The sequence below is a fragment of the Protopterus annectens genome, chromosome 3.part1, assembly GCF_019279795.1.
Source record: "Protopterus annectens isolate FY-2018-M chromosome 3.part1, PAN1.0, whole genome shotgun sequence".
NCBI classification, from domain to species: Eukaryota; Metazoa; Chordata; order Ceratodontiformes; family Protopteridae; genus Protopterus; species Protopterus annectens.
The window spans coordinates 1,901,014,383-1,901,040,894 of record NC_056732.1 but is presented as its reverse complement, the minus strand read 5'-3'; the positions used below and the strand labels follow the sequence as shown (position 1 = coordinate 1,901,040,894).

The 26,512-nt window shown below is 42.6% G+C and overlaps 1 protein-coding gene across 1 annotated transcript in view; it reads right to left on the bottom strand.

Moving 5' to 3' along the window:
• Positions 1-26,512, bottom strand: part of LOC122798817 — a 3,666,270-nt gene that overhangs the window by 3,532,827 nt on the left and 106,931 nt on the right. Inside the window, exon 3 of the mRNA XM_044067940.1 lies at positions 5,679-7,174. Within this exon, the coding sequence (XP_043923875.1) occupies positions 5,679-6,235 (557 nt within the window). The 5' untranslated portion in view covers positions 6,236-7,174. The remainder of the gene's footprint in view (positions 1-5,678; positions 7,175-26,512) is intronic.

Below are 26,512 nucleotides of genomic sequence, written 5' to 3'. Positions count from 1 at the left end.
CTGCAAATACAGGTACTTGCGGCTTCTGCACTGAACTTTTCATTTCTTCATCTGTCCTACAGTGCATATCCTACCACTACCATCTCAGAAACTTCATCTCCATCACCTCTATCTTTCTTCGCTGTTATGCCCTTCACTGCCCATGTTTCTGTACCATATAGTAGTTCTGGTTACAACACTGTTTTGTATGCCTTACTTTTCAGCTTCTTTGGCATTCTTCTGTCACATGCTACCCCAGACATTCTGTGACAGGTGGCTGCAGCTCCTATCTTTTACATCCTCATTCAGATTTCCCTTCTCCTCAATCACCCCAACCAGATACTTGAAGCTGTACACCTATTTTACTGTGTTCCCTTACATCTCAGTTCTCAGCTTCTTCTGATTTCCCCATTTGCTGTCATTACAACTGTCTTATCTGTACTCAGTTTTATCCCATCTGCCTTCTGTTTTGCATTCCAGTCTCCTATCCTTTGCTGCAGATCTTATTCAGCGTCTATCTGTAGTGCTACATCATCTCCATTCAGCATCTTTGTTGATCTGTCCCCTCCTACCTGTTTGCTAATATAGTCCATCATCAGTAAGAAAATAAATGGTCTCAGAGATTAACTTGTTTTTTCTGTTTATTCCTATTATTTTGCTAAAATGTAAATTATTATCAACATACATTGTTCTATGTACTTATGCCAAGATTATGTAATTATGTCAATTTCTTATGTATACTTCCTATGTAATCATGTGGAGCTTTTCTGCCCGGGCCTCCACTGAAAATGGGCTCTTTCTAGGCCTAGTGGACTTTCCCGGTTAACAAATGCAATAAATAAATAAATAATAAATAACTTTGATGCACACGCACTCCCACTGAGAACCCCTTTTTGAGTCTGAACACTGTTCATGCTTATGTCATTGGGTATTTGCATACAGCCTGCATTTATTCTACCAATGATTCCGGGACTTTAAATGATTGCAGGACTTCTCAAATCAGCCGTCTTGGGAACTTGACATGTTTCCTCCAAGTGTAGGAATGCCTACCTGGACTACTTCCTCATCTCTAGCTTCTTCTCAACTGCATGTCTCACTGCAAACATCAGGTGGTTGTGCTGTATATGGAGCCAAATCTGAACTGCTCATCTCCCATCTTACTTTCTCCTACCTTACATATTTGTTTATCAATCACCCTGTCCAGTACTTTTATGTAGTGTGACAGGAGTTTGATACCTCTATACTGCCCACAGTTGTTAATGTCCCCTTTGTTCTTGTACACTGGCACTGGAATGGCTATTGTCCAGCTATCTGGGATATGCCTTTCTCTCTATATTGATATAAGTACCCTCAGGAGTCATTTCTCCCCTAATTCACCCAATATCTTGATCATATCTGCTGTGACCTCATCAGAGCCTGCTGCTTTCCCTGACTTAATTTTCTTTAATGCTGTTCTTACTTTTTCTACGGTGAACTTCATTATAAGCTATGTATGAGGTAATATTGCTTTTATTGTTTTTTTTTTCTTTAAAAAGCTTTTTGAAATATCCCTTACATCTGCCTTTGATGTCCTGTACACTTGTTGCTGGTATCCCTGATGAAGGCTGTCTGATGACTGTCTTGTTCATCTTTCTCTTTGCCATGCAACCCGATGGTTTCTTTGTGCCATCTGCTAAGTAACTTACCCATAGCTGGTAAAGTGCCGCTCATGTCTTCTTCTTCATTACTGTGACTGCTTTCTTAGCCTCTGTTAGCATGTTAGCCAACCAGTATTCCTTCATATGGTCTGTCTTTTTATCTCCTTGTTTTTCTTGCCCTCTTTCTTTCTTTTGATAAGATCCTGGACTTCTGCATTCCGCCACCAGGTTTCCTTATTTGCCTTATTTCCACACCAAGTTCAATATCATATCTTTTCTGTAAGTACTCACACATGATGTTTTGAGATGTTGCCATTCCTCAACTCCAGCTCCCTAATGAAAGTTACCACTTGAAATGTTGAGTGTCAACATGCCAAAAAGAGACTGAAAATTCATGAGAACAGCAAATCTCGAACATTGTTTTGTTTGAAGGACAGCCCCCCCCCCCCCACATCCTGGGGGACAAGCCCCTACAATCCCAAACTTATATATATATCAATGCCGAGAAAGCCAGACTTCAGAAAAAAGGGAACATTCTTAATGGCCATCTCAGACTTAGTATATACAAGTCTTTTTTTGGTCTCTGTCTCCTCATTCAAGAGATTCATTATAGCAGGTCTTGACATTTCAAATGGTTACCTTCAACTCTGCCCATTTCAACTTCTTCCTGAGGTGAGGTGTAAGAACCCAGAGTAAACTCTTGTGCTTTTGCTCCACTTAACTTTCAGCTCTTCAGCCTAGTCTCTGTAGACCTTAAGAGTTTTCACTGACCTCTGCTTGCAGCCGATTGTGGCCACTGTTTTTTTTTCTACTATGGACCTGCTGTTTCATTGGGGATTGCTTTGCAATCTCTAATTCTATCCAATGTCTTTTCCTTACTGGGAGGAAGTCTTCCTGAGTTGTGTGTTGGCCACACTTGTATGTGAGCTTATGACTGACTGTCTTGCTGAACCATGCGTTTGCCATCACCAATCCATTTGCCAGACAGAAGTTTAGAATGGCCTCTCCTTTTTTATTCTACTGCACCACCAATGTGGACCCAGTCCTCGTATGCTGTCCTGAAATGAGCATTCAGGTCTCATATTATCAACAGTAATTCAGGTTATCCTGCTTTATCCAGTAGGTTTTGCACCTGCTGCTTGAATGCACTCTTTTCCTATCACCATGCTGCTGTGTGGTACAGACTGAGATTATCAATACTGCCCTGTCTTTAAACTGGAGTCTGATTGCCATGAGTCTTATCTCTAATTCTGGAGACATCTCCTATTGTTTTCTGAAGACTCTCCCTTACCTCAGTTCTCGCACCCTTTCTAGCTTGTCCTCCTCCTGAGTAGTAGATTCTGGATCGCAAGTTAAGTGGCTTTGATACACTGTTTTTCCATCTTGTATCCTGGTCCAGCCTAATCCTTAGCATCATGTCATCCACTTCCAAGTTGCATTATGTCAGTGAACCTATACTGAGTGTAGCAATCCTTAGTTTATCTTTGGCCAGTTTTGTTTTACTTGCAGCTTTTGTGCAACACAGCTATCCCAGGTACATCAGGCTGGATAACTGGACACTGCACAGCCAGTGGCTTATTGACCCAGGGGTGCTGAACTTTATGGCAAGCATACACTGACCAATATGGGCACATGGACACCTCTCACTATTAGCATGTGTTCCTGTTGTAAGACAGAGTATTTTAGAGTAGGCCAGGTCCTCAACCCACTTATCACTGGCAAATATCCATGCCCATTTTTGGTAAAATCAGTCAACTTGACCAAATTAACTAGAGGCAAATTTGACACAGTCTAGTGGCTAACCCTGACACAAGACACAGTCTATGAACCATGCTTTCCTATCTAGAAGATACTGTGCATCACAGCTGATGTCTAAAGCTACAGGTCTATACAGCACTTCCCATGACAAGTACCATCTAGAGTCTGTGCTGCTGCCCATGACTCCATTCAGTTTTTGGGTGATTTTGAGGTGGTATATTTCTGGGAGGTGGTAGGAAGCTCACAGTGACAAAGGGAGAAGATGCAAACTTCCCATAGACATTGGCCAGAGGTCAGAATCAAACCTTCTGCATTACAGGTGAAGATCTTAGCCATTATGCCTTTTCTGAAGACAGGTGAAATAAGGTCGCTCTAGGGTGGATTCTCATGAGTCTAACGGAGTCTTCATTTACTAGAAGAAACAATGCACTGACAGGAAATACCTTATGTTTTTTAGTTGATAATGGAACAGCATGACAACTGGAAAGATGAGTTTAACACCAGCACCACCTGCACTACATGCTAAATATTGCTGTGTCAGACTAGGCACTGACTTGGCCATTTGCCACTATTCATAATATTCTGGATCCTGGATTTGATCCTGCGCATTCAGCACATGGGGCAACGAGCGCTCTTCAGCACTTTTTGTTTCTACAGCAGGTATGGGTTTTACGGGTTCAGGTTGCTAGCCTGTGGCCCAGACCTCCTCACAGGGTGCACCACACACTCGCATGCATACACTCACACTTAGGGCAAATTTAGAGTGTCCAGTCCACCTACTGCATGTCTTTGGAAGGTGGGAGGCAACCAGAGCACCAAAAGGAAACCCATGTGAATGCAGGGAGAATATACAGGCTCCACACAGAAGGCACTCCAGTACAGAATCGAAGCGGAGAACCTCTTACTGTGCGGCAACAACACTAACCACTACATCACTGCTCCATCCACTACTCTTAATATGGGTTACTATAATGCAACACTTATGAGGAAAGCCTGTGTGACTCTCACTAGTTGGTGTGGTGAAGGCTGTCAATTTCTGTGGCCTGAAATTTGACTGAGAGACACCCTGAGGATTCAAACACCCACTCTTCTTCCTCTTTCTGAACCTCAGGCATCCCTCGTGAATCAGATGAAGTAGCAACTAAGCCACAAGTCTCACTCTCAAATGCAGGTCCTAGGATGTACTTCACTCCTCAACTTTAAACAATTCTAAAGATTTGGACTGGGAAATGATCTTTTGCTAGAGACACATCACCCTGGTGAAAAAGCAAAGTCCACTGCATGTAAAAAGAACTTGTGAAACAGAGCGAGAATTGGTGATCTTGCGCCCAAGCATTTGGTCCTCAACCATCTGTCACATACTTAGCATGACTTCCATCCAGTCCAGATGCCAGATCCTGAAAAATGCTGTAAGCTTTTCTCAACATCTGTGGGTCATGGGACTGAAGCAGACAGGAAATAGTTCTGGTTCCATGCTATGGCCACAGACAATGCAAGCATCTGTGGTAGCCTTTGTAGATCAGTGTGTATAGATCAGTGTGTATATTGAAACTAGTCAGCCACTGTAGTCAGAGAGCATGTGCATATAAGTTACTGAGCAAGTGTGAGATCAGTGCCACTTTCTCTAGTCATTCAGTCTGAGTGCAAGCTTGAATGGAGATGCACATGTGAGTGTGTTAGAAGTAATGAGTCAGTCAGTAAGCATATGAAGCTCAAAGTATATGTTCTAGTTACAGCTCCTGATGTGTTTACATACAGTAAATGACTTGAATGCATACCCAGCCTTAGTGTCGTATTTGAGAACACGAGACATGTGACAGTCTTGATTCATGATCTAATGATTGCAGTGACACTTTTCAGACCTGGATTTCTTTGTCATCGACTGGAGGACTTTTTAAGCAAATGCAAGAAAGAGATCTAAATTACACTACAAGTTAGGAGGAATTTGGCACCATTAGTACATGCATTCTCTAAGCCTTACCATAGTGACAGCATGCATGACTTAGTCAAAGGAAAATGAACTGTGAATGCTGACATACACTTGCAAAAGGGATGCAGTCAATAAGCCAAATGGAGTACACCACCACTGACATTAAAACTTGAGACTTTTTTTAATAAGAGATACCACAGAAGGTAAAGCATGGATGTTTTCACATGCAATAGCCACAGCAGAAGGCCTGTCAAAGTAAAATCTGGCTGTATTATTTATTTTTCCTGTCAAAGTAAAATTTGGCTATATTACCTTGACTAACACATTAGCAGAAATAACGGATTGTTTAGTATCTAAAAATGCCATATACTTACAACCACTTCTTTATGTGAACTTCATCAACACCTTCTACTGCAGAAAGAATCTTTCTAAAATCCATGAGAACAGTGTAACATTTCTGCATCTGATGATCAAAGTCTTGTTTGCAAGCTGCTCCTTTATGCTCAGATGAATCAGGAGTGACTCTACTCGTGTCCTTCATAAGGTTCTTATTTCTATTGCATTCAGGCTTTGTCTTGTTTGAAACAGTAGCTTGCAAACCATATTCTGCACTGTAATGCTGGGAAGACTGATTGCTACATACACCACCTAAAGCCAGGTTTATGTCACTAAGAGACGTGCTGGCACACTCATCATCTGACAACAAAAGTTTATCCAGTTCTTCCATGTCTGTGATTGAATCATCATCATCATCATCATCTGTACCTAAGATAGATTCAGGATCATCATGATAGTGTGATGCAGAGGAGTGCTGAGTAGACTGTAGACTGGCAAGAGGATTATATATGGGACTGGGGGCGGTGTTGAAACTTTCCTTAGAAGAGTCATCTGTACTTTCCTCAGAAGAGTCATCTATAACTAAGTAATCCATAGTTATGCTAAATTCAGAATGTTATCATCCAACCCAACCGACAACTATAGATTATCATGAAGTTTATATCTCATAACCTCTTCAATGTGTATCTTGAATGTTAAATGCTTTGTGGACTGAGGAGGGTATTAAAATAAAATACAAAGTCTACAGAGGTTGTAGTGGCTAAAATATTGAGAACAGTATTCCAAGTAAATGTACAAAGAGCGTCTTGTTCAAAAACTGGAGAAAGAGCTCTAGGACAAGATAGAGTTCCAAAATCTGCCTTTGTTAAATTCTCTGCTCTAACTTTCTGTATTACTGAGAGGAGCAGACAAAATAACTTCTTGCTTTTTTACTTACAGATTTAGCAAAGCTTGTAGAGTGTGCATTAGGCAAGTGCTGCTCTTAAATACATTCACATTCTGTAACATTTTTCTGTCATCATCCCAGACACCATGACTGCCTCTTCTTACAATACTGTAACCCCAAGAAATTGCTTATTCATCTATCAGAATATTGTCATATCAGTGCCAAACCTGTCCATTTGTATACAGCTTCTATACAAATCACAGTCTAGTGCTGTTTTGATATTCAGTCTTCTGTTTAGAGGTTTCATTTCTTTAGACAGCTGGCATGGCAATCACCGACACACTAAAGACAACCAAAGATGAAGGTTCTTTTGTTTTTAAAAGCCAGACAATGTACTTCAGTTTCAATTAAAATTATTCTTTGTTAGACAAGACTTGGAAACGCAATCCTCCTGTGTTGTGTGGTGTCACATCCAATTTAGAGCTCTAGTTCAGCTTCAAAATAAAAAGGAACAAGTCCTGCTGCATGTGTCAAATCACAACCACCTAACACTTTTCTTTTTTTTTTAAATACAGTCATGGAGAACTGACAGGCAGCACTTAGTTTCACTTGCAAAGAATGAAAGGCCTTTCAACAGCAGTGCAAGTACTGTAAATGAAAAAAAATAAATAAATAGTAAGAAACTCCAGCAAATACAACAGAACATCACATATTAAAGCTCATATTGATGTTTCTATTTTCAAGACAAAAAAAAAAAAAAAAAAAACAACAAAAAACCCCACAAATACAGCAGTGCTTCCTCAATACAAATGTGTTCAGTCATACTTCAATTTTTACAGCTATCTTTGAAGCATGTGCTACCAAACAATATACATCTGCAAGATTATCACTTCTGGCCCATTCTGCCTGCTGTTCAATACCATCCCCTGGATTCTGTATCCCTTGCACGGCGTGAAGGATCAGTGCAGGAGCTCTAGCAGGCAATATGCCTGCCGTGCTATCCAGGAACAGCCTGCAGGGGCGTGCACGAGCGCTCCTGCACTAGTCCTGCCCGGACTAAGCCCCTGTATGCAAATCGCCCCATTTGCAGGAGAAATACATGCAAATAAGGTGAATTTGTGATCCAGGAAGCTTGCAACTGGCTGTGCAGGACTAGTACAATCTGTAGAAATGTACTTGGTTAGTAACAGAGTACATTTCTGCAAAATCCAAAATGGAGCTGTGACAGCCCCAAATAAAGGCTGCATATCAGTCAGGAAGCATGCCAATGGCCAAGTATAAGGCCATTGGCATTGAAAACAACATAAAAAATACAAAAAACAACTACAACTTTTTTTTTTTTTTTTTTTTTAGCCAATCTCGGCTGTTTAAGCGGAGGGCAGTGGCACGCAAACAGGATCGGGGGGAAAATAACAAAATAAGCCTAAAATAAGCATTCTAACTAAAATCACTATTCTGCCATGCAAGTCAATGGCAGCCAGAAGACAACATGGCCAGTGAGTTAGTCGTTACTAAGGGGGGAGGCTCAATGTGCGACATGTAGCTTATACATTAGCAGGCAATCCTATGCAAATAAGGGGAATGACAGTGAATCCCAGTTTTCCCCAGCATGCTAGTCAGATCCCAACAGTGTAAGAGTAGGAAGAGCTTGGTGTAAGCCTAGGAGTTAGCTGACATCATGGGGGCGGGTGTGTCAGGCATACTGTAAGCGGATTGGAGCCCTGTGGCTCAGGTTTCCTCCTAGCTAAGCACAGCTAAGCAAGAGTGTGTGTCTGACTCTGCCTAGCACTCTGTACATTGTCTAAGTGGGTGTGCATGCCACGCACTGGGTTTTAAAGTTTTAAAAAAGTTAAACCAGGAAATATCAGCTCTGTGCACATCTGAGTACTCTGTTTGCGAGGCGTGTCCCTGGGCTTAAGCAGGAAGGCAATGGGAAGGGAAAACAGAAGTAGGAAGGTAATCTAGGAGAACTAGCATAGCTGGCAGGTGAAATGCATCAGTCAGCAGACCAGCCCAGCCCAGAACACTAATATAAATATGCAAACACCATCCCCTCTGGTTTTTCACACACTCTACACCACCGTGTAAACAAGCGGGGAACTTTTAACACTCACAACAGCAAAATGATAGGGGCTGCAATAGCTATCATACAACAACTTGTGGAAGAGGCTGAGGGTGGTGAGGATGTGAATGCTGTCAACCAACCCACAGTGCGGAGATGCAGAAGAGTGTACAGACCCAGGGTAACCTACCAAGGGCTACATGAGCTGGAGATAGTGGAGCACTATAGGGTGGACAGGGACCTCCTACAGCAAATTGTTGATCTGTGCCATCCACGCCTCACACACAGAACAGAAGGGAACCCATCTCAGTGGATACCAAGGTATGTGTAAGCCTAAGAATACTAGCTACAGGTACCTTCCAAAGGCCAACTGAGGATATGATGGGGATCTCACAGGCATCAGCATCCAGGGTACTCCACCAATTCCTGGATGCCATGTCAGCACATGTCGGTGAGCATGTATATTTCCCCAACACCCGTGAGGCATTGGCCAGCAATATGCAACTGTTGCACCAAATAGCAGAATACCCTGAGGTAGTGGGTGCTATAGACTGCACGCACATATGCATCAAAGCACCACCTGGTGAGTGGGGTAGGGTCTACATCAACCTCAAGGGCTTCCCCTCCATCAACTGCCAGGTCATGTGCGATGCCCAGGGCATAATAATGAATGTGTGTTCTGGCTGCCCTTGAAGCTATCACTATTCCCACATCTGGCATCTGAAGCAGCTGTTCCAGAGATTTGCCATTGGGGACATCCCTCATGGTCACCTAGTGGGGGATGCTGGATATGCACTGGAGCCGTGGCTGATGACACCCATCAGAAATGCACACACACCCAAACAAGAACTCCATAATGTGGCACATGCACAGACCAGAATTATAGTACAGTGTGCGTTTGGGATGCTCAAGTCACGGTTCTGGTGCCTGGACACATCTGGTGGAGCCTTGCAGTACTCACCAGCTACATGTACCCAAATAGTCCTCGTATGTGCCATGCTACACAGTATGATCCTGCAGGAACAGCATGGGGCAGGGCCACAAGCCCCCCACCATTGCCAAGGCCTGCACAGGCACAGAGTGACTCTGAGGAGGAACAACTTGAGCCTGTCCTAATAGGCAGAAGGAGGCATGCCCAGTAGGTCCTGGCCTTGGCAAAGAGGCAAAACATAGCACATACACTGACACAGGAGGGACCCAAGGAATAACACCTATCTCTGACTCTCAGATACAGTAAAAGGGATGCCAAACATTACACTACCTGTGCTCAACCATGTGTAGGGAGTGTACTACGTGCATCCGACATGGACAGCCCTGCAGAACCACCCTCAATACTGGGGCACCCACAAGGTAAGTGACTCGTACATGACAGTCAGGGGGGTTCACATACCCAACAACAGTCACAGCCAGCAGGAAAGGTGTAGACAAACAAAGCCTGTGCTATGGCCTAATGATGCCTATGGGTAACCCCCCCCCAGGCCTACACAGACAGACTACAGCAAGTCAGGCAATGGGACACTAGTTATGAAGGGTAGGAAGTCAGAAACTAATATGTAGGTAAATCAAAGCTAAGATCTGTAGTGCACTCGTATGTCTCTAGTCAGCATAATAGGTAAGAATACAGAATTAAATGGAGTACCTGACATACCAGTACAGTCATAGCAAATGTGTACAAGTGTCAGGTGTGCCCCCCCCCCCCGTAGTAATGTTATTACAGTGGATAGGAATATAGACATATATCTAAGGACAACACACTATCATAAGCCAGGTTTGCCCCCCAATCCTGTGTATAAATAGTCAGGTTTGCACCCCACATCCTATGTAGAAATGTAGTAACAGTCAGGTGTGCCCCCCCAATCCTGTGTAGAAATAGTCAGGTGTGCCTCCCCATCCTACATAAAAATGTAGAAATAGTCAGGTGTGCCCCCCCATCCTATGTAGAAATGTAGTAACAGTCAATGCCAAATGAGCGACTGATACCCTGCAGAAACAGTAAGCTACCTGTAGGTGTACAACACAAAGGTCAGCACTGCAGTACAAACTATCTGGACTCTATCCACACATTCAATGCAGATGGGCATACTGGGCATGTTCACACAATTAGAGAAATGAAGGCAATGTCAGTCAACAACATACTGAAAGGTCATACTGGGCATGCTCACACACTTAAAACACATGAAGGCCATGTCTGCAAACACCAGTGGACCAGACATATCTGGCAGTTGCAGATGTTAGCGCAGACACTCCTCAATATGCACCACACATGCTTTGCACACACACACACACACACACACACACAGTGGATAGGAATATAGACATATATCTAAGGACAACACACTATCATAAGCCAAAGGTAGACATACATAGATGTGTGGAAGAGGGTGATTGTGACAAGGAGCGATCCAGGCCTGTCCCACCCAGCAAACAGCCAAAGGGCCACAACCACATGAGGTCCAGATGTCACTCACTCACTGTAGATACTAGCCACCGGTATCTGTCAGCATTACAGACTATGTAGTGCATGTGCTAGCTGTGCAACATGACTGTACAAGGAAGTAGTCGTACCTGTGAAATATGACCCTGTGTGTGCCCGCATGTGGTGTGTCAACCTCTAGATGAATGGGTTATGGCCCATGCACACACACTGCCTCCCATAGCCCTACTATGACAAGCCTGCTGAGGTCATCCACTGTGAAAACACCTTTGAGAGAGTTGTAGCCCAGTAATCGTCTGGGCGCATCCCATAACTGTGTACTGCTGTAGTGTGATAAACTAGTTAGGTAGGAGTTCCAATCTCAGTCACGGCAACTGTGCGTGTGTTTGTCTGTCTCTGTCTGTGTAGAGAGCAATGCTTTTTAGGGTAGTCACACTCCCTACAACTCAAATGCTCTACTCTGGTAAGGCTGCTGCTGTCATCCACCTAGAAATACATCTCTGGGAAGGTTGTAGCCCAGTAATCTCCATAGCGTGTGCTATAACTGCGCTCTGCTGTAGTGTGATAAAATAGATAGGAGTTCTAATCCCAGACTTGACAAGTGTGTGTGTGTGTGTGTGTGTGTGTGTGTGTGTGTGTGTGTGTGTCTGTCCGACTCTGTGTACAGAGCAATGCTTTTTAGGGTAGTCACACTCCCTACAGTTTAAATGCTCTACTTTGGCAAGGCTGCTGATGTCATTCACCTAGAAATACACCTGTGGGAAGACTGCAGCCCAATAATCTTTGTAATGCATCCTATAACTGTGTACTGCTGCAGTATGATAAAATAGATAGGAGTTCTAATCCCAGACTTGGCAAGTGTGTGTGTGTGTGTGTGTGTGTCTGCCTGACTCTGTCTGTGTAGAGAACAATGCTTTTTAGGGCAGTCACACTCCCTACAATTCAAATACTCTACTTTGGCAAGGCTGGTGATGTTACCCACCTATAAATACATCTCTGGGAAGACTGTAGTCCGGTAATCTCCGTAGCACATGCCATAACTGTGTACTGCTGTAGTGTGACAAAATAGGTAGGAGTTCTAATCCCAGACTTGGCAAGTGTGGGCGTGTGTGTGTGTGTGTGTGTGTGTGTGTGTGTGTGTGTGTGTGTGTGTGTGTGTGTGTGTTTCTGTCCGACTCTGTCTGTGTAGGGAGCAATGCTTTTTAGGTTAGTCACACTCCCTTCAATTAAAATGCTCTACTACGGCAAGGCTGCTGATGTCATCCACCTAGAAATACACCACTGAGAAGGCTGCAGCCCAGTAATCTCCGTAGCGCGTCCTATAACTGCGTACTGCTGTAGTGTGATAGAGTAGTTAAATAGGAGTTCCAATCCCAGACTTGGCAATAGTGCATGTGTGTGTGTGTGTGTGTGTGTGTGTGTGTGTGTGTGTGTGTGTGTGTGTGAGAGCAATGCATTTTAGGCTAGTCACACTCACTACAATTCAAATGCCTTACTTTGGCAATCCTGCTGATGTCATTCACTGTGAAATACACCTTTTGGGAAGGAGTAATCCCTGTGGTGCATCCTTTAACAGCATCATGCTTTAGTGAGATACAGAACTCTGGTAGGGGATCTATCCCCACACATGTCAGTTGTGGATGTTTTGTGTGTGTTTCTATGTTTGTGTAGGGAGCAATGCGCTAGTCACATTCACTACAATTCAAATGCATTACTTTGGCAATCCTGCTGATGTCATTCACTGTGAAATACACCTTTGGGGAAGGAGAACTCCAGTAATCTCCGTGGCATGTCCTATAAAGGCATAGTGCTACAGTGCAATATAAAAGTTAGGTAGGAGTTCTAATCCCAGACATGACAGGTGTGTGTATGTGTGTGTGTGTGTGTGTGTGTGTGTGTGTGTGTGTGTGTGTTTGTCATTTGTATCCTGTGTGGCAGTGGGTGTGAGTGTGTAACAATTGGACTCAATGTGGAGCGGGTTTTGCAAACTTCTTGTACGGTGGGCCAAGTATGTATCACAATGTCCACTGTACAGGGATAACAGATGTGAAATAGCCAAGAGGCTGGGGTGCAAATCCATTCCCCTAAATGTGACATAAGTGCCAGCTGAACAACATTAGCAACCCCTGTATCACCCAGGGTACACTCTCAACCCATGTCTCATACACACACTTGCCTAGGCAACAGCCGCTATGTTGGTAGTACCCTGCATAATGCCCACTGATAGTAATCATGGTGTGATTGCAGTGGGCTACAAAGAGCATGGCACTCTGTCCATCAGTCCAATAGGCATGTATATGCCGGCAGTGCACCTCCCCCATGTTCCCCACTGGACACCTGCAACACCTGTGGTGCCATCAAATGTGACCCACAAAGGACATAACATACCTGAAACACAAGCCCTGTATGGACAGATGCCACTGACACCAGGGAATACCGGTATCATGCTATCAATGTAGGTGCAGGGCCAACCTGCTGTCCATGAACAGTCCCAGCACATGAGGTCAGGACTGGCACATCTGATAATGATCTGTGTACACAACATGGGCCACACACCCCAGGTACAGTTCCACATGTCACTGTACATGCATGTGGGAGGTGTGCACATCCCATACACTGTCCATATCATGGATGAAGGAACACATACATGGCAAGCAATGCACAGCGTTGGCCACATGCAATAGTCACCCAGGTGACTGGATGGTGAATACAATACCCACCTGTGTGGGCAACTCCAGACACTACACCCCTGAGCCACAATGCCGACCATTGTCATGTGGCCTGATGCCAAGTTATACCCATCACCTAGCCTTATAAAGCCGTCTGGCACCATCAACCACAACACACCTGTGAAAGTGCACACATGCATGTCAGTACTGGCACACGTGTCTGTGTGTGTAGTATATGATGCGTATGATGACATTCACACTCACTACAACCCCCATTGGCATACTGAACATGCTGTCTGATGTCAGATACCTCCACATACCCTTTGCACATATAACCTCTGTATGACCCCTGTGGTGCATGTGATACCTGCGCAGTACTGTGTTGTGGCAATCCCACTAGTGATGAGCTGTATTCCTGGCCCAAGTGTGGCAATGTGTGCGCGTCCCTATGAGAGTGTGGCTGTGTTGACATAGACACCTGTTCATGCGGGCAGGCGCGTGTACTACACCTACCACATAGCTACCATATCCCTGTTGCAGATGTCACTCACCATCACATACACATTCTGAGGGCTCCCCAACATGTAACCTATGTGGCGCATCCAATAATTGCATGGACATGTGATATGGGAATTCTCTGGAACAGGAATCTATCCCTCCAGCATGTCCTGTTTATTGTTGTGACAAGGTTTAGGTCTCTAGAGCATGTAGCTCTTAGGGAATAGGATTTTTTTAGGTGTAGCATGTCCAACAGCTCTGGGTTTGACATAGCTTTATATGTTAGGCAGAGATCACCTTGGAGTAGGCAATATGCTACGGAGTAAAGCTAGAGTTTTTTGAGGTGGTCAGTGTAGGGCATTTGTTTGAGGCCAGTAATCCTCTTTGTGAGGTACGTCTGTGGCCTTTCCAGCTGCTGTGGATGTCTTGTATGGTACATTCCAAAAGGGGCGTTTTACTCTATAATGGGTCTAATGAGCGTCAAGTAGAGGGGAACAGTGACCTTTTTTTTCCCTGGATGAGAATCCTTTTATGATGAGGTGTGCCACATAGAAGGACTTCCTGACTACTGTGGCAATGTGACTATCAAAGGAGAGACTACTGTCCACCTGGGTCCCAAGGTCTCATCACACATTCTGTGTTAAGTAGATTGCTGCCTATGTGGTAGTTCATGGGTACAGAGTTTTTTACCAAAGGGGATGGCAATGCACTTTTTGGCACTGAGCTTCAGGCCATGGCTCTGAAACCAGGCATCTGTCTCAGTGAGGCCCTTCTGTAGGGTGTCCACATCATTTGGGGACTTGACTATGGCTCCTAGTTTGCAAGTCATCTGTGAACTTCGTTAGCCAGAGGCCTTCTGTGTTAGCCTGTACTTCACAGAAGTAGATACCAAACAGGAGAGATCCCAGGATAGAACCCTGTGGTACTCCACTTGTCACTGCTTTGAGGTCAGATTTGGAGTCTGCAACTTTTACAGTGCGAGTTCTGTCAGTGAGCCATGGCTGTTAACATCCACATTGTCAGGACTCGTCCACATGTCTTGCATTAAGGGGTTATGTGTATACATCTGGACTGTCCAGAGTGTGTCAGACTGTCCACATATAGTGGCCATTATCTCTGCTGTAGTCCACAGGAGCATTACGTGCTAGCAGTGGTACTGTACTATGATGTCCTTAGGATGTCTGTCAGTAGCCAGTGGTGCACATGTTAAAAGAAGATGTGACCTCCCACACACACCATGTCTGTGAAGACAATCCCTATTACAGTAGCAATACTCTACAAGTATACCAACTATACATACCCGACATCCCCTTGCACTACGAAGTTGGGTCTACAGGGGCTGAGGTAGGGCTACACTACATGTTCAGGACATACGGTGATGATATATGTACATATACCTATCGAGATACATATACGTATGGATATCTACATATATTTTGACAGTAGAAGGTATATCAGAATAGATATGTATGCACATATAGTTATTGATATCTACATATATATATATATATATATATATATATCTCAACATAACTAGGCATATCTGTACACATAGGATGTGCATACATATTTAGCTATATATACATATATCTATATATGTATGCACATCCTATGTGTACAGATAGGATGTGCATACATATATAGCTATATATACATATACGTATATCTACGTATACATATATCTATATACACACACACACATATATATATATATATATATATATATATATATATATATATATATATATATATATATATATAGGAGCGCTACAGAATCCTGAAAGCCCAAAGTCCTGAAGACCACCAAGAGGTGAGCTGCCTTAAGAGATATGGATGTACATTACCATACAATCCACCTTGGTTAAATGCAGGCCTACTGCCACCTGCCATACAGACTGTTCTGTTTGGCAGTGTGCTTGTGATGGTATCAGTTGAAATATTCTATATGTAATTTGTATTGTCTGCCCATCTAATCTCTGTAAATAATATATTTGTTATTTCTAATATGTGACATTATGATGCCTTGTTATTCCATGGAGCTTTTCTCCCCAGGCCTTCGCTGAAAATGGACATGCATCCAGTTGGTCTATCCCGGTCAACAAATGTAAAATAAAATAAAAGTTACATCCCATTGTGTTAACTGAGGTCTTTACCCCCCCTAGGGATTGTCTACAGAGTGTAGATAGAGGCTGCTGAACTATACATCGGCATTACTTACCATTGATTGTTTCGTATCCTGTGGCCCAGTCTGTCTTTACTATTGTACTACTTGATGTCCTTCGCCTGGACAGCAACATCTGTTAACTTTCCCAGACTACTGTATTAGTATAACAGTTTCACAGTTGCATTACTCTGTTCATATGGATGTCCGTGTCTAAACAGCTATATGACATGGCATATACAACTGTAATAGTAGACAAATAAAGCTTTCCCATTTATGCACACCTGCGTGTGGTATTATATCCTTTGATACCTCTGAGTATATGTTGCAAGCGATGAATGTCATTTTTATGGGTGGCTCATACAGTCCCAGTTGGTAAGATGGTAACTGTAGGAATAGTGGCTGTTCCATATTGTGTGCATGTACTACATATGTAACTTACTGTACATATCTCTGCGTGTTTGTGTAGTTACATATATACATTTTATACATATATATGTATATCTGTATATCTGTATCTGCATATATGTGTCTGTGTATATGTATCCTAGGGATGCATGCCTGGTCCTGGTTATGGGGTCTGTAACACTTGGTAGTGTATTGCAGGGGGGATGTATACCTCTTTGTACAAGATGTATATTGCTTGGGGAATCTCAACTCCATTAACGTTGCATGTGGACATACATGTTTTTATTTTCCCATTGTTATCTACAGACGTATGTCTGTATATAATATATATATATATATATATATATATATATATATCTTTGCACTGACATATATATAACCTGCCATATATATTTAGACATATAGATGCAGACATATACATCTATGTATGTAGGCATTTGCATGCATATATGTTCATATATATTTATATATATATATATATATATATATATATATATATATATATATATATATATATATATATATATATATATATTTATATATATATATATATATATATATATATATATATATATATATACACATACATATATAGATATGTTGTATCTGTTTAGATATTAATATTTACACACACACATCTACATGTTGGAATACATTTTCTGTACTGTTGAATGACTGAGCTGGATGATATGTTTGCGAATATATCAGGGTTATGTATATCTTAGATGGCTTAGTGGTAAATCACTTTGTCTATGGTGTGCAGGGTCCTGGGGTCAAGCCTTGTGGATGCTGTTTATTTTGTTGCCGGGCAAAACAAGGGCCATTGGATACAGAGTGACTAAGGCACTATTGAGCAGTTGTAAGTGGGTCTGCGCGGAGGTAAGCACTGCTACCTTCCAGTTACAGTTTCTTATACTCAGTTAGCTTCTGAATTGCTTAACCTGTGTAGGCATTGCTTACTCCCATGCAAACAGGCTTAAACTCGCTTACTGATACTTAGAAGTGCTTACTCCCACTTACCCCCACACTAATTTCTTTAAAAGAAAAAAGGGGTTGATAGGAAACTGGTGAAAAAAGGGGCACAGAGAGGGAAATACAGTAAGGAAAATAGCCAGGGATGTGCAGGAAGGGTGTAGGTAAGGTCCACTGCTGCCCATTTCTTCTACAGCAACAGCTGTACATATACACTGAATTTGGAGGTAGATTTGGGCACTCAAACCCCTGGGAGGGGGTGAGGACAACAATAATAGGTTGTGAGGCTAATTCGACTGGATTACATGTGTCCAGTGGACATGTGTGCAAAATGGACAGCAATGTATGGGGCGAGATTTTTTTTGTGGGAAAAAATTGCCTTTTTTTCTTTTCAGGTAAGAGTGGGATGTTGGGGAGGGTAGCAGATATATTTGGGGAGGTAGGCTGGGTAGGTCAACAGACAAGACAAACAAGATGCATACAGGGGCAGTATATGACATGTGGGGGGTAAACACCTTGATGGAGAGGGGTGTTGGGAAATCAGAAGCCCATGAGCCCCCTAATGGAAACAGTGGGACTGAGGTCCCCACCCATGGGCAGACACCACTGCACCCTCATAGCCCCGAAGGTGGCTGTGCTGGGGGCTGGGTTACAGTCCCAGGCTGATGCTCTAGTTGTGACACACGGCCCTCAAGCTGGCGTAGCAGATCACCAAGCTGCTGGTTGAGCTCTTTATGCACAATGACCCTGACCTGGCGATGGGTGACAGGTTCCTGTCCGCATCCGCTCTCAGGGAGGGGTGAGCCCCATCCCCTGAGGTGGTACCACCCAAAGGAGGTGCAGGACCAATGGACATGGAGGTCCCAGGTTGGGCCTCAGACATGCTGTTGCCCGGTGCAACGGCCAGTTGAGGTGGGACAGTGTGGGTCTGCTGTGACCGGGCTTCCCAAGCGTGCTATAGTGTTTAGATTTCTTCATCATATGTGGGTTAGTTATAGTCAACACATTCCAGGGTTAGGTATAACAGCATGCGTACATATTCCCATTAACCCAGACACCACAGTTGCATAGCAAACAGAACACATACATATATGGGACCACAGTGGTAATAAGAACAGCATGCAGGTACATTGATGGCACCATGCCACCAATGTTGGAATAATTCAATATAGCACATGCATGGGAACCATTACAATATTTATCAAACAATTGAACAGTACCAAAACATAGGTGTCATTACATACCAGTTGGGGTGGGTATGTTGTTCATTGTTGAAGATATGGTGGGGGGAGAGAAAGATGTCAATTAACAACTAGTATATTCCTGTAGTCCACATTACTTTCCTTGTCAGTGCTGTTATCTGTACCTTTCCAAGTCTTACTACACTACCCTATAGCCTTAGCTTGGACAGTGATATGGCTGTCGTCATCGTTGAACATGAACTGGTATTACCTGCAGTATACACCTCTTACCTGGTATATCTGTGGAGGGAATGTTTGTTAACACTAACTGTTCTACACATACTCCCAGAATCCGGGTTGATGTTGTGCACATAGCTATCTAACTCTTTCTGCACAGACTCTGGCCATGTGTTGACCACATGCTGTTGTGCCGGGACATATCTAGAATATTGCCCTCTTTCACCTTTAGTGACCTGACACACACATATACATGCCTTCCTACACAATTATATTATGTAGCACAGTGTGGGTGACAGTGATCCTTTATTATTCAGAGAAACTGCAATACACAGTTCCCTACAATACCAGAGTGAACACTACCAGTATAGGTTATAATGGTCTGTATTTCTCATCACAGTGTTCGTATCCGATGTACCTGTGGGAGCAATGCTTGTTAGCAGTACCTGACTGTTGCCACACAAACATCCAGATTACACATTAGTATTATGCACATACATCTCACTCTGTTACTGTACACACACTAGTCACAGCTTGACAACATGGGAGTGTAGATAGGACATACTTGAAATATTACTCTCATAACAGTTTTGGGGGTTGCTTCAATGACAGGTTTGTTCTCATAGGTGTTTGACAATCACTTGTATTCCCTGTTTGCTGGCTAAACATCTGGGATAATCCCACAGACTTTCCAGGGGGACAGGCAGCAGACATGGGCCCATATACTGGAAATTCTGGCCTCATCGGTACAGTTGTGGGGTATTATTCTGTATGCAGCCTACAACCTCTCCCAGGATTCAGACCATGGCTGTGTCTGCTACAACTTAAACACTGTCCATCACAGTTGTGTCTGCTACACACACACACATATATATATATATATATATATATATATATATATATATATTGCTGTACATCTATCTGCTTTCTGTCTTATTAATACCCTGTGCTTTTGCATTCTGACCTTGTATTACAACACTCATACAGTTTCCTAGACAGTTATATGCTGCAGAACAGTGTGGGTGACAGTGATGTGTAATACCTCATTATTTAGAGCAACTGCATCAGTCGCACTGCCATACAATACCAATGTATACAGTACCAGTACTGGGCATCATTCTTGTATTTTTGGGCACAGTGTTGGTGTTTGAGAGACCCACTGGAAAAATATTTATTAGCACTACCTGAATGCTCCCACACTCAGTACCAGATTCCACATTAATATTATGCACATACATCTCACTCTGTTACTGTACACCCTCTGACCACAGCTTGACACGTTGGGGTGTAAAATAGGACATACGTGGTTTCTTAGTCTCATAAGATATTGGGGAGTTGCTAGTGTGCCAGCTTTGTTCTCATACATGTGTGTGTCAATTAGTTGTATCTCCTGTTTGCTGCCTATACGTCTGGGATCATCCCACTGATTTCCCAGGGGGACAGCTTGATAGGCAATGGATATGGGCCACTTTACTGGACATTCTGGACACTTTTGTACAGTTGTGGGGTATGATTCTGTATGCAGAGTACTACCACTAGCAAGATTCAAACCATGGCTGTGTGTGCTAAAAAAAAAAAAAAAACAGGTCACATCTCAGTTGCATGTGCTATTTGGGTATTGTTGTCTGCAGTCTCCCTGTTTTCTGTATATGTGTCCCTCAGTTGTACTACATAGCCTCTGGGGATTACACCTGTCATATACAGGCATTCCTACACATTCAATTTATGGTGCACAGTGCGGGTAACAATGCTTAATACTACAGTACTATTACAGGATTGCTAATCTACATTACCATATGATACCAGAGAATACACATGCAGTCCAGCAGTTAGACCTTTATTGTCAGGCTATTACATATTTATTGACATACAAATGATATGAGACTCTTCCTGCCATAATCTCTAGTGTATGCAGTACTTGCCTTGAACTATACAGGTTTTATGCAGGCAATTAATTTACTACTACTTTTAGTTTTATTTCCTATGACAGTAATTGCATGAGTATTACTGATCTGTCTCGCATCGCAACCTCGATAGGCGACTGACGTGGGCCTTCTGGTTTGCGATCTGCTCCATTGCAGCTGTGGGGGACATAAGAGGAATATTTAGCCATACCTATCCATGATATACCTGAGCTGGCAATTATTACACACATAGTGGGGTGATACTTACACACAACTGGAACATTCCCTGCCACTTTAGCCTCTTGGAGCCACTCCTACAAGAGGTTCCTCTTACGCCGCTTCAGGTTGGCATAGTGATGCCTGACCTGCTCACCAGTTCGGGGTATGCCAGTGGCACTGGTGAGGTCGAAGGCAAGACAGTCCCAGGCCTCTGCCTTATATTGGGAGCCTTGGTACTGGCCCTGCAGCAGTCTCTGATCATGGTCTTTGACAAGGAGTCCTGCTATGACCTTGGACTCCTGGATGCACTGGCACTGCGCCCAGAAGCACACACCTTTTCCCCTTACTGCCATTGTGCCTGCAAGGGAAAGCTACAACCAGTTATGAGATGTATTCCCGCCTCTTCGGTTTAAGTAGGGCCAATTTTCCATGATTTGCCGGTTTTGAAAGGCTAAGCTATGGGCAAACCTGCTTATCTAGGGTTGGCATTATTTAAAGGGATATAGCATTGGGCACATTGAGTTAGCTGGCCTACACATTGCTAACACCTCCTAAGCTGGCCTGTGCAGTACTTAGCATTGCTTACATTAGACTTTGCATTACAATTCCTTTTTGGCATTGCGTTAGTATTCATTACACCTTGTATGTACGCCTGTCATCCATGATCCATATGTACGCACATTGTATGGGGTCCTGTGTTTTATTGGGGACTTCAACACTATACTACAATTACACCTGACTTTTGACCTTGCTGCTGTACTCCGGTTCGCATATTTATGTTATATAGTGGGTTAAGGCACATATGTCTGTATATTGATTTCTTTCACAGGTTCAGTTTGGTTTTACTATGGTGAAGACTTGTTTGCTGATAACTCACTCTTCTGTACTTCCGTGGTGGCTTGGTCACTCTTCTGTACTTCCGTGGTGGCTTGGTGGTTAACTACTGTCACTATGGTGTATAGGGTCCTGGGTTTGAGACCTGCATGGCTGTTTATTTTGTTGATGGCCAGAACAAAGGCCATTGGATACATAGTGATTAAGGCACTTTTGAGCATTTGTAAGCATGTTTGCGTGGGTTTGCGCAATGGGAAGCACTGTTAACCTGCCATTACATCTGCTTACAGACAGTTAGCTTCAGAATTGCTTAATGAGTGTAGGCATTGCTTACCGTCATGAAAATTAGGTTAAACTCGCTTACTAGTGCTTAAATATGCTTACTACTGCTTATTGGTGCTTAAACCTTCTTACTAGTGCTTTATTCATTATGACACTGACACCTCACATGTGCATTTACTGCAGTACTCCATTTCATACACATATGTTATTTAGAGGGTTTTGCAACATAAATATTGATCATAACGTGCTTTGCCATGGAAAATGGAATGTGCTGCAGTGGGACTCGAACCGGGAATGCCTGCTCGTAAGGCGGATGCTCTGCCCACTACACTATTGCTATGCTTCTTCATTTGCATATATCTTCCTTGTTATCTTCTTCAGCCATTTAAGCTGCATTAACCGCAGCTAAGCAATGGGCAAACCCATGCACCCACAGTTAGCTTTAATGGGGATTTTATAAAAATAAAATAAAGGGTTTGTTCATTTAATTTATGTATACTGTTGCTGCTGTACACAAGGGGGACTGTTGGTGGGGATATGCGGACACCTATGAGCAGTCTTGCTTATTTCTGACACCTTTCTATTGTTCTTCATTGAGGGGGGCATGTATATTCTGAGAGCTGTGCTCTCAAACACGCCCCCTGCACTCTTACAAGCTCCGTCTAAGACTAGGAGCTCAGGCAGCGTGCCTCATTACTATGCATGGCTTGCTGCCATCCTGCTCCTAAACGGCTGCCTCCATGCAGGACTAAGCTAGTCCTGCACGGAGGGATAGTAAATCCTGGGGCATGTCTTGACGTTAAACAATTACAATTATAGCAGAAAGGCATTGAGAAGCATGTATACCTGTAACCCTTACATTCCATATTAGAATACTGGCCCAGCGAAAGAAGGGTAGCAAAGCGTAAAGGGAAAAAACTGAAAGAATTAGTTTATCATCCTTAGATAGTCCCATGTTCTGCAGGCAAGAAAACATAGGAAGCAAGCTGTTGGTGGTAGGACAATGGCCACTGTGAAGCTCACTGCATGGCTGCATGCTCACCTCATATCATAGTGAAAAATGAGTGCAACACAACAAAAAAATCTAATTGAGATGGAGGTCAGGATGAAACTTTGCTGCCCATGCACTCCCAGTTTATAGAGGAGAAATGTGTGTAAAAAAACAGGACAATAATAATGAACAAAATACATAGTAAAATTACTGAAAACTACTTAACAGGATTAAGGTTGCCACAAGGCATTTGTAAATGGAAGACTGAAAAGTGGCAAATGGTATCAAATATGGCAACACTCGTTGCTCAAAACCTGCAGTCTGATTTTTTGGTGGGGGCAGAATATGAGATAAACACAAAATTGTCTAGTTTCTCTAGAGGAAAGAACAGAATAACCGGTTTAAATACTCCATCCTTGTAGAGAAAGTGGAAAACATAGCACATCACTGTAGAGTAAACAGAGAAAGCAGTTATACATGATCAACGATCTATAACCACACCTAGTAAAAAAAAAAAAATAAAAAAAAAAAATCCAGGACCATAAATGTCCAGCGATATCTTACCTAATAATGAAACAAGAGGCTGTTGTTTTGCACGCAAAGGATATACAATGCAAAATACATGACACACGATATTGACTCTTATTGGATGTTTTACAAACGCTGTTGTGTATAACTGTCTCTCTTCTCAGCAAACAACTTTGTAAAAGGGCAGCATGCATGGCAGAAGGTAACACTGAATCAGATAATGATTCTTCATAAAAAAGCAGTTTGTGCAGCAAACTCACTAGAAATTCCCTATTGTTTACTACAAAGAAAGTGCTTATTATGCAAAATAGCAAGTAAGTGCTCACTACATTAGCTGATCTTGGAGAAGCCCTCTGCAGTGTGTAACTACTGGGATGTCCGTTTCTGGTGTTCCTACTGCAGGAAAATTATCAAAATCTCTGGCACACATTAGCAATTAAAAAAGAATTGAAGGATTTTATCTGGGAAGGGAAGACAGCAAGGGTCAAGTGGGATAAGCTGATTCTTCCAACAGAACAAGGCAGACTAGGATTACCCAATTTGAGGTGGTATTTTAGAGCAACACAGTTAAGGTTCTTATACATAGCACAATCAGTAAACTATAATTCAAAGTGAAAAAAAAAAAATGATGCTGATACAGGGAGGAAGCTCAAGAATTAAGGAAAGATTGCAATTTTGGATGCAGACTCGTAAAGGGAACAAACAATCATACAGAGTATTATATTTATAAAATAGCAGGGAGTAAACCAAACCAGCACGAGAATGGATTAAAGAGATTTTGACGATAGCGATGATTGTGGTCAGGGATATCCATAAAAGGCAAGAAGATGCTGGAATTTATTGGAGAAAACTGGCAAAGGAACCAAGGTATTGGAAGCAAATAACTAAAAAGGGAAAGGAATAGCATGGGAAGAGGTCAAGAATTTATTTGTACTGCAGTTTAAACACTGCCTTCCCTATCAAGGACTGATATCAGAGCACAGGCAAACAGAAAGAAATAGGAGGCTCCTGAATGAAAGACCAGCACTGGTACAGTTTTTAAAAGAATCTAAAATAGAAGCTGTCATTACAAAAGGAATAATTAGTAAAACATATAAAATATTGCATGACAATTATAAGAATCAATCAGAGGAGCTTAGAAAGGATTGGAAAGAGAGACTGGATAAGCAATTCACAAAGAGACAATGGGGCTATATATGTACATCTCTCAAATATGCAACAAAGTCTATAAGATTTAGGATCTTTGCCTGAAAGTGTTAACATAAGTATTTTTATATCCCAAGTAGACTTCAATGCATTTTCCTCAGGTGGATAGCAAATGTTGGAGGTGTGATGGGCAAGAAAGAGGTGGCTGGAAACATATTTTTGGGAGTCTAATGAGCTGGCAGACTTTAGGGATTCCCTGCAGATCGCTCTGTGTGAGATGATGGGTAAAGAGACTGGATTGACTGGGGAGATATTTGAATTAGGAAGGATTTCAGTGCTGTATCTTGAGTCTAATTATTGTTGCTGGCAAAAAAGCAATTACTAGAAAATGGAAAACAAAGTCTAGACCAACTTTACTAGAAGTGAATATAGCAACAGAGATAAAACAACTGGAAATGAGATCTTTAGAAAAGGGAAGGAGCAAACTACATAAGGAAAAATTGGAATTGTGGGAACAATATACACAGAGGAGGACCAAGGTTTATGAGACAGGGTTTGAATGAACCATATAATGCTTAACTGACAATGACTGGCTGGATTATAAGTGATGTATAATGTTTGCAGCTATAGTTGTTTCAATGGTGAACGCAATGTATACTGTTTGCAAATAAAGTGGTGTCATTTTGTTTGTTTTTCATTTATATAAATGTAGGATTGCACACGGCGTATGAGAATATTTAATAAAGATGTTGGTTTGAAAAAAATCTCTGGCTCACATTAGAAGGGAAATGTATACATCCTGTTGGTGCACATAACTATTTCATGGAATAGAAAAGGAGAATTTGTCAACCCCCTGTTCTGTTTAGTTCAAACTTACTGCATCAAGTCAGCAAACAAGAAAAGTATTCATTGACCTGTTTAATCCAGTTCTGGATTCCTTACAATCATGAGCTTATTCTGGCACTCATTGGACGGAAGGGAGGGAAGATAAGCTTGAACAGGGTGCCAGATCACTGTCGGATGCACAACACACACACACACACACACACACACACACACACACACACACACACACACACACACACACACACACACACACACACACACACACACACACACACATTTTAAACCATTTCTGGATCTCTTGAAATCAATAACCTATCCTGCCACTCAGTGGACAGAAGGGAAGGAACATAAGCTTGGATAGGGTGCCACATTACTGCTGCATGCACAACACACATACATGCACACACGCGCAGGCACTCACATACACACACACACACACACACACGGGCACTTACAATTGCAGATAATTTAAGGGAATACCAGTTCATTTTGAACAGCATATCTGTAGGATGAAGGATGACACCCACAGCACCCAGCAAAAATCCACATGGACACAAGATATATGTCCAGACGCCACAGAGAAGGCAATACATCCAAGAGCCAAACCAGAGAAC